Source organism: Phlebotomus argentipes, unplaced genomic scaffold (assembly GCF_947086385.1).
Source record: "Phlebotomus argentipes unplaced genomic scaffold, Phlebotomus argentipes genome assembly contig_2, whole genome shotgun sequence".
NCBI lineage: Eukaryota > Metazoa > Arthropoda > Insecta > Diptera > Psychodidae > Phlebotomus > Phlebotomus argentipes.
The window spans coordinates 3,129,230-3,142,252 of NW_026776162.1; the positions used below are offsets into that span (position 1 = coordinate 3,129,230).

A 13,023-nucleotide genomic window follows, 5' to 3' on the forward strand; every position below is an offset into this window, starting at 1 on the left:
AACCCCTAAGTTCTCCAATCTCCTGTCGTGAATTAATCATTAAATTATCGTTGCCTCTTGAAAGAGGTGAAAGCCCGCTATAATGCGAGCAATTGATTCCCTTGAATATAATGAGTTCAGCAAACTTTCCTGGGCTGAGCCCTGACTCAACAATTAGTACTTATTCATGGATCATTTAAACAAAGGATTATATTGACTTGTCTGGCTGCTGTTTGGAAAATCAACAGAAAATTGCTTGAATATACATTAATAAAAATACAATTTACTCCTTTTCGTGAATGCAAACAAAAGTATACTTATGTACGAAAAATTAATTGGATTTTTATTTTTTTATTCCACTGGTTTAATTTAGGTAAATCAATTCTATTTCAACACAGAACAAAGAGAATAATTAAACATTTTGATGGGATTTTTTTCTAGCGTGTAAAAATATTTTTTGGTATTTTCCCACTGATCTTTTTAATGCGCCACTTTCCATAGAAATAACGATGTGGTTTGTGAGGTCTTGAAAGCTCTCTGGGCGATCAATTTTTATGCTAAGCATACCCAATATGCTAACTAAGCATTCATCACCATCATCGCCACAATTTTCTATGCTAATGAACGAACAGTCGATACGTGAGGGTTTATCTGTGGAATTTTTTGAGCCTCTGCAGCTCCAGTTGGATTTACCCCAGTTGCTGAGTGCCCAAAGAAATGAAGCTGAGGGTTTTTCTGGCGGAGCGCATGCCATTTGCAGACTTCTTGCACGTCTGTCGCTCAGTTCAACTCAGCGCAGAAAAGTGGCCGAAAAGCCTCGGCAAGCTCTCTGAATGATGAATGAGGAGACAAGGACATGTGAGTCAGTCTCTTGAAGAGTGCTAAAGAGAACGGTCGCAGGCGGCGACATTCTGAGTTTCTTCAAACAAGTGGTTTCCCGGTAAATTTAATAATTACCTCACATTTGGCAGCGGGGCGTGAAAAATCTGTGTGCACAAGAGGCAATTTCGTGTGATGGAATATTGACTGAGATATAGGTATAAGGAGAAGATTGGCGTCAATTGAAGTGTTGTGAAAGAGGAGCTCAATTTGAAGCCTCCGGTGATATGAGACAAGGTAGAAATTATATGAGATTTTCGCTATATGGAATTAATAACACACCAGCAAATTGTGCTTAGTGAAGACGTAGTATTTCGGCAGCTCGCTGGGATTTTATGAATGGAAAATTTTCCACTTAGTTTGGGGATTTTTTTGTAGAACAACGAAAAAGCGCATAAAATGTTAACACTTTTCCAGTGAATACTATAAAAGCTAACAATGGCGATTCAAAGTGAGAGTGAGAGTGATGTAATTTTGTCCACCGACAATTCTTTCAACAGCTCAGCATGGGATAATCAAAGCCAATCGGAATTGGTGGCGCCAGGTGGGTTAAAATATATTTTGGTATTGATTAAAGGCATAAAATACTTATGTGTTTATAATAACGCTTTGACTAAGATCGGCTTGAAACATTGTCCAATTATGTGGGAAGAGAGCTAAAACATATTAAACATTGCCGAGTGACACAAGACCCGTGACCAGCGGTCCTTTTCACATCAAACGATATACAGGAAGAGGTGGAATGATCAAATACCTGCGCTCAGACTTCCAAGGACACGAGGAAAAACATGGAAAATTTACGGAAGAGTCTATATAGCTTGAAGGCTTTTAGATGATTGCTACATTTTGATTGGGAACGGAAAATCAATGGGTTTTTCTGGAGAAGAAAACACTCTCTTTTTTCTATGTTTCAATACAGGAATGTTTTCTTTGCAAAAAAAACTATTTAGGTGTAGATGAAAAAACATTGACTCGCACTAAAATTCAATCTCACACTTAAATGCCGAACCAATCTTTTCAAAAGTGTATGTTAAACGCATCAGCGTTTAGATTGAATACAAAATGTGTTTACAATCTATAAGTTTACTTGGTATCAAGCTTCGTACATCCTTTTAATTAAGCGGCACAAACCAAATTGTGTTAAACGAAAATCACTCTCGGGAAGTTGTGCATGGTGGATAGGATAATATTTAGTTATGAAAACAAGTTGTGCGATGAAGCCTTACTCTAGCTTGGCTGTAATCTTGCTTAACCGAATTGAATTGTATGACTAAACAAGATTTTGATTAGCTAATTTTTTCCGAAACTTGACTGTTGACATTTAAAGCTATATAATGCTGTAAAATCTTTGCACGTCGTCCAATTATGAGATGAAATTTGAGAGATTATATATGGGATTAGAAGAAGAAGGGAAAAAAATTCATAGGTAATTGTTTTTCTGGAGAATTTGCTCATTTTGATATCCACACGAAATGCCATCAATTCTGCCCTCTGAATCATTCAGAGGGAAATTCCTGGAAGTGGAATGGAATTAAATTATAGGAATGCATGAGACAGCCTAATTGACAGTGGAATGCCTTATGCCCTGGTGGATTTTCGACTTCTGTTCGGCAATGAAAGAATGGACCGGAGAGACAAATTCCTGTTTTCAGTTTCACATTCTTTTATTGCGGAAAATCCATGTACAATTTTCCTCTCTACACTCAAATTGTATTTCGATTGTGTGCTTTCCTCGGTTTCACTTTCAATAGCAATCTAATTTATGAAGCACCCAGATATTACCGTGAGGAGCGTCTTGACCTTTCTCATTCTTCAGCTTGCATGCGAAGAAGCATATTGGCGAGCATTATGAAAAGACACACCCAATGAGATAAATGTCTGGGAAAGCATGAAATTCTGTTTTTCGTCGAAAGCCTCAGCAGACCAAATCGATACATAGAGAGGAAAATTCGGTAATGGTAAATATTTGCCTACCCAAATATTCATTGTATTTAAATGAATGAGAACCACTCGCAGTATTCTCTTTGAAATTGTATTCACTCGTGTGAGGCGGAGTGTTCAACATAATTTTGGGATGAGATCTTCTCTTTATTTATGATTTTTCTTAATCTCTCAGCACGGACAGGAATTTTCATAGTACATCGTGCTTTATCAGTCAAAGAGCCGTTTAATGAACTCCAAACATCCCACACACTTGTGCTTGGCATTTGGGAATTGCGATGATGTGTTTAATGTGTTTGAGTAATATTATTGCCAAATTCTTGATGTTTGATCACTCTTGTTGAAATTTTGAGCTCATAATTGGCAAATTATTCTGCAATCACATAATATTCCACAGTCTAAATTAAGATAATGAATTTCACTGTGAAAACGTCTCTTTCGCGTGAGTAAACTTTCATGTAGCGAAGGTTGGTTGTGTGGTTCAATATGCTGATTAGCACCTCGCTTTACAATCCTCTTCTGTTTATTAAGTCAAGAATAAAGCTGTCGCACTAATCTTTCTCTAAAACTCCAACAACCACAGCACAAGGGATTATGAGCTCATGCTTTTATTTGAAGGATATTGAAAATGGAGAAATATGTAGCTAAACATTTGTAGCGAGCAGTTTTATGAATAGCTGTTCTCACATAACATAATTATTTGCATGTTTCTTTCATGATTTTTTCCTATTTCACTCCAATAAATGAGTCACTTATGAAATGCGGGAGACGATATTTTCTTCAAATAAATTTCATTATTAAATTCCTTAGCAATGGAATCCGTTTCGCCTCGTATGAAATTCCGTGACGAATGTTCTCTTCTTTTCCGATGATTTTTCATGGTCAAAACTTCACCCTCAATATAATATTTATATTTACATAAAATGCATATGCTTAAGGCAGACTAAAGCAAATTCCATGCCATTTCACATTTTCCACGCTACAGCACAAGTGAAAGCATAAAAAATGCAACGGAAAGCTTTTCTCTCTTTTACTCTATTTTCGAAAAACAACAGATTTTCTTGTTTGCTTTAATTTCATGATAAATATTGAATTCATTGTGGTTGCGTTTATTTACGAAGCACAGCATCTAGAGCGCAAGGACGCTCTATGAGAGTCCTTGGAAGTCTCGAATGCTCTGCGGATTTTCCGTCGCCGCTGCATTGATTGGAAATAAGCTGAGATGAAGAGATGAATGTATTCTATATTTACAAGCGCTTTTAACTCTGCAATAACCTCTGATGAACCTAATCAAAGTCAAAAGTAATAAATTCTGAGAAATTTTGTCGATATTCTTCTCGTAATAAACCATCTGTGGCACTTTCAGGCTACACCGACTCGACGGTTCCTGTCATTGCTGTGTACTGTGTGATGTTCGTGATTGCGTTGACGGGAAATCTTTCCGTCGTCATCACCCTCTTCCGGGGCAGAAGACACCGACGTTCGCGCGTCAGCCTCATGATATTCCACTTGGCCGTTGCGGACCTGATGGTGGCCTGCATCATGATTCCGCTGGAGGTAAATCAGTCTTGAATGTGTCATTAGGCGCTTTAATGTTTGATGAAGACTCGCGCGATGGATCTCGATGGCGCTCCAGCGCAAAGGACATCTTTTCTAATTAGCTTTATTGAACATTTGGGGGCAATTTGATATTTTTTGTGCCTTTCTTCTACCCTCAATCAACGCTTGTCTTTTCCCTTCTCACCACCCTCGCAGGATTATTCCAACAAATTTTATTTTCCCTTGAAAAAGAATTAATAAAACTTTCTTTGTTTTATTTAATACGAAACTCATCTTTTAATATTGATTAAAAAGCAAAATCCTTAATTTCGATTTTCTCTCTGATTCATACAGAAAATAAAGAAATTGGGAAAATTTTGATTTACTGTCTTCTAAAAAATTCTATTTGGAAAAAATGAAAGATTAAACCATTTCATTTATACACATATCGTAAATTTTACGAATAACACTGTCGTTATATTATTTAGGAGTATGAGAACATAACCTTTTTATCTTGAGAATAACTTCCGGGAGTAGCCAAGGAATTCTGGCGAAGTGGTCGATTTTTCTACCATGAATCATGAAGCATGGGGTTTATGTTCTGATATAAATTTGAATTGAATTTGAACGGATATGTTTAAAGGTAAGGAAATCCGCACGATGTGGATATAATATTTCACAATATTTCCAATCCAATATACATGATCCATATGGATTATCCAGTTATAATAATTCTATTATCTGCAACCGTGCTATGATATTATCGACGCTGAAATTGGAAAACTTTTCCCACAATAAAAATGAACTGAAATTTTTTAATCTGATTCTTAAAATTGAATGAATGCAGCACAGCTGGAATGTTCATCAATATGTATTTATTTCGAAAACTTACAGCACATATTTCGTGAAAGAGAAAATACGGAAGCATTTCACCTCTGGGGAATTGTCAATTTTTCATTCAAACAGATAAATGAAGCACACTCTCTGAAGTTTCGCCTGAGGCCTATTCAACCCGCAGTTGTGATTAACAAACTTCAGATAACTTGTTTGCCACATCCATTGAATAATTTTGCTTCTAGCAAAATAACCCAAAAGTCCAAAAAACTCTTTTTCCTCCTCATATCAACTGCAAATCCATTTCAAAATTGTCCTTTCACAGAGATAATTGCTTGGAACAGAGATTTGTTCTACTTTCAAACTTTTGATCAAAGTATTTTTCTGTGAAATACACGGATTTTTTCCATGATTACCATAACAAACGTCAAGTATTTCCATTGTAAAATTCTCCACGTTCTGCAACTTAATTGCTCATTGCTATGCAACCTGCATAAATTACAGTTGCATAATTTTTTCAGTGAATTCTCAAAACAGGACTTATCTCTTATGATTATGACGTTGAAATTGAATTAGAATTTCGTTCATTTTCTCATTAAAAATGACATAAAAGTCAAGAGAATTTATTTGAGTTGAAAGACTAATGAGATTTTAAGAACTTTGCCCGGCTTCGAGGCTTTTCTGTAAACTTAAGTAGATTTGGCTCATGCTTGAGAATGTTTCTCACGTTTTTCCACAAACGAAACGTGCAAGCAATTTCTCGGGTGGTTTGCTGGCTATGTTTGTTGAATGAATGCTTATTTTGAGGCAACTATTATAGCATTTATAACTTGGGGAATCCCCTCGTTTATCTTAGGAATTCATATCAATTATTGATGCCGTTTCATGTGCTCAAGACTGCATGGCTCAAGGCGTGAGTCTTTTTCATTTCCAGATCGGATGGAGAATTACGGTCGAGTGGTACGCTGGGAATATAGCCTGCAAAGTTTTACTCTTCATGAGAGCCTTCTGCCTCTATCTGAGCTCCAACGTGCTCGTGTGTGTTTCCCTGGACAGATGCTTTGCTGTGGTTTATCCTCTGCGGGTGACTGATGCCCGAAAGCGAGGAAAATATATGCTGGCTGCGGCCTGGATTGTGGCTACCCTCTACTCAATTCCACAAAGTATCATCTTCCGTGTGCAGCAACATCCACACATTTCCGGCTTCATGCAGTGCGTCTCCTTTGGCTACTTCTCCACGGATCGCATGGAAGCGGCGTACAATCTCTTCTGCTTGACAGCAATGTACTTTGGCCCGTTAACGGCCATCAGCATCGCTTACACGGCAATCGTCTGCGAAATCTCAAATCGCTCAGACAGATCCAGGACCAAAGGTAAATGCTCTCGAGGTCTCGTGGATGGAGAAGTTGGGAAGATGAGTTCGTGTGCTTGGAATTTCAGATGATGGTGGCGACAGGACGGCTTCGGGAGCACTTAGGCTGCGCTGCAATGCCATGACACATATCGAGAGGGCTCGCCAGAGGACTTTCCGACTCACTATTACCATTGTTCTCGTATTTATTTGGTGCTGGACACCATATGCCGTCATGACACTCTGGTAATTTAATACCTCTATACCATTACTGTGGAAATGGCATGGGCTAAACAACATTTAATGCCTTCTGGAATAAAAAAAAATCCCTTGGTCAGTGTGCATATAAATAAAAGTAATTGGAAAACTTTTGCCCATAATTATAAGAATACACATTGTGAAGAAAAGGCCTCCAGAATTTCACCATTCTCATAAAAGTTTGTGTGAAACATAAGACAATTTAGTGCAACATACGCAATAGTAACGATGTGACTGAAATAATTAATAACATCTCAAAAACATATAAATGAGAGACCTATAAATCTGATAAAGTTAACACGGTAGCAATTTTAAGTAATTTCAAATGTAGTGACAGTTGTTAAAATGATGCCAAAATCAGGCCAAACATTAAAGGATTTTATTGACACAATTAATTTCAAGTTTATAACAACATGTAATAGGATTCAACACTATCATAATTTGACTTTCAGTCATCTGACATTTATGAAATTGATTACAGCGCATTCATTCGTGAAATCACATTTCAAATGTTTCCCTCAAAGTTATTTTCCTCTCATGCAAGAATATTACTATTCATCTCACAGATGAAGTACATTGTTAAATTCTACATAAAGTTTCTTTGTTTGTGACATTTTAATTGGCATGTCTCATAACTGGATAATCGAAGTCAAAAAAGATTGGCTTAAATACTTGGAATAAGTCATGCAATAATACTAATCAATACAGAGGATTTTCATTACACAATTTGTGTAGGAAGTAAGCAATACTCCATCATCTGGAAATATGGAGTGTAGGTTTGGAAGAAGTAAACCACAAGTAGCGTAACACCTACCTTTCGGATTATTAATTAAAATTAAACACGATGTGGGAGGTGTAAATATGTATAATATTCTCCGCCAATTTTTGAGATGCTGCTCAATGTCACGTATAAATGAATGGCAAGGCTCTTTCAATGTTTTAGATTGGAAAATTGACATTGTCCTGAACACAATCGATATTTGTATCTTTTTTCACAGGTACACAATCGATAAGGAAAGCGCTGTGAAGGTTGACACGCACATTCAGGATGGCCTGTTTTTGATGGCAGTATCGAATTCCTGTGTCAATCCACTCGTGTATGGATCCTATGCCATAAAGACCTGTCGATATCCATGGAGCTCAAGTCGGTCCAATAATATTCACCTGCTGGGCACCAGCAGAATAGGTCTCCAGCGAAGATCCACAGGTAATTGGAAACACACATTAATTACCAACAACTCAAATTTAGCCACAGGAACACTCACATACACAGCATGAAGGAGCATTTCCCTTCTCCTTGAGCCAGCATCAAATTTTCGATTAACCTTCTAACTAGTTTCATTGTAATCACAGAAGACGAAGAGCTATCATTGTATGCTTGAATACATGATAGATATTTGCATTCAATATTCGCACAATGGTACAGAATTTCTTGAATTTCCCGGAAAACGACTAATAGACTTTCATTGACATTCCTTATTTCTCTCCTTTGTGAGATGCTCTGAAATTCAGCTGTCTTTATTCAATGTGAAGCTATGTATGTACACGCGTCTTTTCAATTTATGTTTAGATAAACGAAAGGTTTCAGAAATCATTTCAATTCAACCTAAATAATACTAGCATTATTTGCACTTACAAAATACCATTCAATTAATTATTCCCTTTAATTCAACACCAGAGTTATTAAGTACTTAATAGTGTAATAATTTGTTGATACAAATCAGAAATTGTTAATTGATTATGTATTTTCATCTCTTTCCACAGGAACTTACACACGAACATCCGCTGTTACGCGTTTCACTGTCGCACGGTGCAATGGGGAAATTGCCAATGGCAAGGTAAATTTTTCTTAATTTTCTCCTTTTCTTTGTCAAGTTCTTTGTCACTTGTAAAATGATTTAGATCAATTTTTAGTTCCGATCACTCTGCTAGAATAATGAAAACATGTTTGTCGACCTTGAATATTAGAAAGACAATTATGGGAAATATTCATTCTGTTCAAAACCACTTATTTTCTCTCAATCCACAAGGTATTGCTTACTCAATTAAATACAATGTAATCCTTTACACGCTTTGTGGTTAAGAGTAAATAATTCGGTTAAACTTTTAATTGTTTTCCCGCAATAAATACTACTCATAACTGTTTAATGGCATTTTTACACTTTATGAGTTGGATCACGGGTTGAAAAAAGGAAGCTTTTAAGATTCAAAGCACCCTTAAAGCTGTCTTTATTGCATGACAGTATTATTCACGGTTGGCGGAGCAGACAAGGAAGCCGTAAAGATGCATTAAACGCTTGCAGGTTCCCACCCTTCCGGCGACTCATTGCGAAGGAAAACAGGAACAGTCGCGCTACCATCATCACTTCCACCAGCCTCGCACCGTCTGCTCGGCTGTTGGCGCCGACGAGAGCTCCTGCAGCGATTTTCCCATGACAGATGAGTATGTGCGTCGCAAGGCCGGAGGCAATCGAACATCCTTCCACTCAGATCCGACGCCTCACTTGCGCCAAGACACCGTCGAGTCTATCAATGAGCTCACGCGGAGTCTGGACATGGGCGGATGGCGATAGACTCCACACTTCAACTGCATGCCAAAGAGATTGCTCAGTAAACTTGTTCTGTGATAGCATCCCATCGTCCCCAGATGCACCATATAAATCACATTCAACTAAAAATTAGCAACTTTATGTCCCCCCTGGAATGTGTCCTCATGTGGTGTACTCAACAAAGAACTCACGTGTTTGCCGTTATGTGTAAGCTCTTTTGACAGGGTGTTTTTCTCCCATTGCATGTTCGCTCCCAAATGTAATTTTGTACCACCAGGTAAAGATAATAAAAGGAAGTATTTATGGCAAATTAAATGGTCTCTCCTTCACGTCACTGTGCACCCATATTCAGGACACAAAAACTCCTCCACGCCTGGAGATTCACCGCAAAATGGCATCATTAAACATGACTATGGTATGACGGCGAAAGGTGATAAATGCGACATATTTTCAGTAGCTCTCGTTGTTCAAGGCTTCTGCAGGTGGCTGATGACAAAAAGGGGAGGAAAAGCTCCTCAATGAGATGGGATTTGGCCTCATTCCAGTGGAGAGTCTTTGCCGTGGACGAAAACCAAACTTCATGCTCTTGGCTTATGTGTTGCTTAATTAACTTCTCGAAAGAGCTCGAAAAGACTCTCGAAACGAGACGAGAAGCAGCGAGTTGTTAAGATGGCTATAAATTTATTCATATAATTGATAAATAGATATCGCCACTTTGTAATTTTTGCATACACTTTGAGCTAAATAAAATGAGATTCAATTTATTATTTGGATCAACTTTGACTTTATGATAATAAAAAGTTGTGTTGAAAGTTTAAGGCCTTGTCGTTATTAATTTCCTGTATGCGGAGAATTGAAACGTTATGTGTAAACAAACTTGGACACTAATCCTCATTTCACTTGAGTGTTATTCTGAGTTCCTAATTTAACATAGTTAGCTTGGACATGGAAGGTAACTGATAAAAAGCTTTCACAGAACCAGGATTAATTCAATTAGGCGTCTCTTTGCCACCTTTCAGTGTGGAAATTTCTACTGCTTCTGTGTCATCACTTTTCACATTCCAAGACCCTCATTGACACACATCTTATTGAGTAATTCTCGGTTCGCTCGTGGGAGTCTTTCCATACTTCTCATCTACGCTCAAGTGCACAGTTCAGGAATGTTAAATATAGGGCGAATCAGGGACAATTTCCACACATGCTCTAATAACGCCACCACATCTTTGCATGCATTACATTTTCATTTTTCACAGAGCGAGGCACATTTGCTGTTTCCATCGCTTCACACCAAAACGTGCTTCAATTTCCGAGATTACCCAGAGTTTCAGCACACCTCATATAAACACTGCGTAATTTAGGCGAATATATTAGTTTTCCTCAATACCCGCAGTGGGTAAATATTTTGAAAAGTTGCCTCAAAGAATGACTCATTATCATCCTCTAACCCCTCTGACCATTATACCTCAGGGTGAAAGTTTAAACTGTGTCATTTGTCTGCCTATGGTTTGCCGTTTGACTCTTTTCAAGCTTTTCAATGGGGATGGACTTTCCCAACAACTTGTTCATGAGACATCAGCGACGATAAAGTGAAAAGGATAGACTCTTGTCCATGAATGTTAATTAACTGGTGAATTTGACTTGATAATTAATGACTTGGATTAATTACATGAAAGTGATACTAATTTCTCGACTGTGGCTTACACCATAATTTGCCATTATCAGCTGAAACATGAACCAATTCTTTGTGGAAAATGGCAAATGTTGGAATTTCAATTTAATTGAATAAATTTGAGTTGGCTGAATACTTTAAGGCTATTAAAATTTACGCATTGAAGAACTGAGAAAAGTCCTAATTAACATTTATAATTAATTACAGATCGATTTAATTAGGCATTTCAGAGTTTTGGAGTTCATTCAAAACTTTAAATGAAATTTGATATTGTCAAATATTAAATGATTTTATATTTAATAAACGCTTAAATATTATTTTTCCCATAGGATGTGTATTTTCATTCGGAATAACAACAATAGATAAAAATTGCAAAATATTTGCCTTTGAAATATTGTGGCATAACAAACAATGATCAGAACTTTTCTATTCCATTTAAATATAGAGAGATTTTTTTTTATTTTACCTAGTAAATTGTCATATTAAAATTAATAGATCAGCGAGTGACTCTTTCATTTTGCCCAAAGAAGTGCAAATTTAATTGGATTATCTGTTTTTTCGTGTATGTTTTTGAATTGAAGACCATCATGGGAGTAACACGTGCACTACTCTGTGATGAACTAAACTTTTGCCATGTGTTTGCCTATTGATTCAACTCGTAGTAGGTATTAATGAAGCATGGCAAACAAGCTCTCGACTTGCATATAAATTACTAGTATACATATTTGCAGTAATTCTTCACGGGCACGAAGCTTTTGAAGTATACTCGCTATAACGATAATGAAGTAAATGTAAACGTAAATATTTAAGTGTTTATATCCTTTACACCGTAATGCAATGAAAGGAAAAGCATTTTACTGACGATTATCAAGGCGATTACTATCTGCAGGAAACAGAAGGTATGCTCAAGAGCACATTCTCTAATAAAATATTCAAAGCCAACTTCATTTAGAGAAGCATTTTACGAGTTCTCTTGCAAGCACCGTTTTTCATCTAATTTATAGTCTTTCTAGTGTTTATCTTAAGTGTCCATATAATCCTTATGCTTGATAGAGCTTTTGAGTTTGCATTAATAGTTTAACGATATTTTATTAGCACAAGCTATAAAGCGCATCAAATGCAGATTTGTGTACATCCATTTGTCGGTAATCATATAAGCATATTTGCCCATCACCGCATATTAATAGTCAATTTGCAAATGTTTGTTGTAGGAAATCGATGCGGAGCACCATTTGATATGTATCAAGTGGGAAAACATTAAGCTTTGCAGCATGAGACGCATAGCAATTTTCTTCAATAGGTAATTTTATTTACGATGTTAGATATTCTACATGCATGCCTTCCGAAGTCTGCGTCTGAAGAGTCCCTATTAGTGTGTGTACGTGGGTGTGTGAGCTATCTCTGTTGTAAGGGGTTATATGCAAGTTCGCATAAATACTTCATAAAATGAGAATTTATGAGGATTTCTGGAAATTTCCCCCGTAAAATTTTCACACTTTCCACGCACCATACAAGATACAGAAGACACATTCCATGTACGTGGATGGGTAACCTTAGATGATGTCTGATAACATTTGATCATCTTGCTTAAATGTTTCACAGGCAATTTTCACGATGATGGTGGAAGGGCGCTCAATATAAGGGATATTTAGCGTGTCTTTTTGCCATGAAGAAACCTGAGCTTTTATGACAGATTTTACGATGGAACGTGGCCAATATAATATTCTGTTAATAAGCTTCAGCAGCTTAAACAAGCATGTACATTCATATAATTCACTTATAGAGTGAATTCTGCTCTCCATCTCTTGCATATTGGCTTCAATAACCCAAAGAGGAGGAATTTTAATCAAAGTTTTTGGGATTCCTCTATGTAAGTGGTTTAGTGGACATTGATTTTATCGGTACGGAAAATTCATTTCCCGGAAGTTGTTAACCCAAAAACTTTAAGAGCTTACAAAGATCAGAGTTTTAATGGATTTTAAAGATGATTTAATATTCAATTGATGGTTTATAGATCGATATAA

At 36.9% G+C, this 13,023-nt stretch overlaps 1 protein-coding gene across 1 annotated transcript; it reads left to right on the top strand.

Annotated features, from left to right (window-relative positions):
* The first annotated feature begins 944 nt into the window (after positions 1-944).
* LOC132264646 (adipokinetic hormone/corazonin-related peptide receptor variant I-like) lies at positions 945-9,631 on the top strand. The gene is made up of 7 exons (XM_059764912.1): positions 945-1,402; positions 4,166-4,356; positions 6,107-6,554; positions 6,625-6,769; positions 7,780-7,988; positions 8,546-8,619; positions 9,085-9,631. The coding sequence occupies exons 1-7, from the start codon at positions 1,297-1,299 to the stop codon at positions 9,352-9,354; spliced, it is 1,443 nt and encodes a 480-aa protein (XP_059620895.1). The 5' UTR covers positions 945-1,296; the 3' UTR covers positions 9,355-9,631.
* The last annotated feature ends 3,392 nt before the right edge of the window (positions 9,632-13,023 follow it).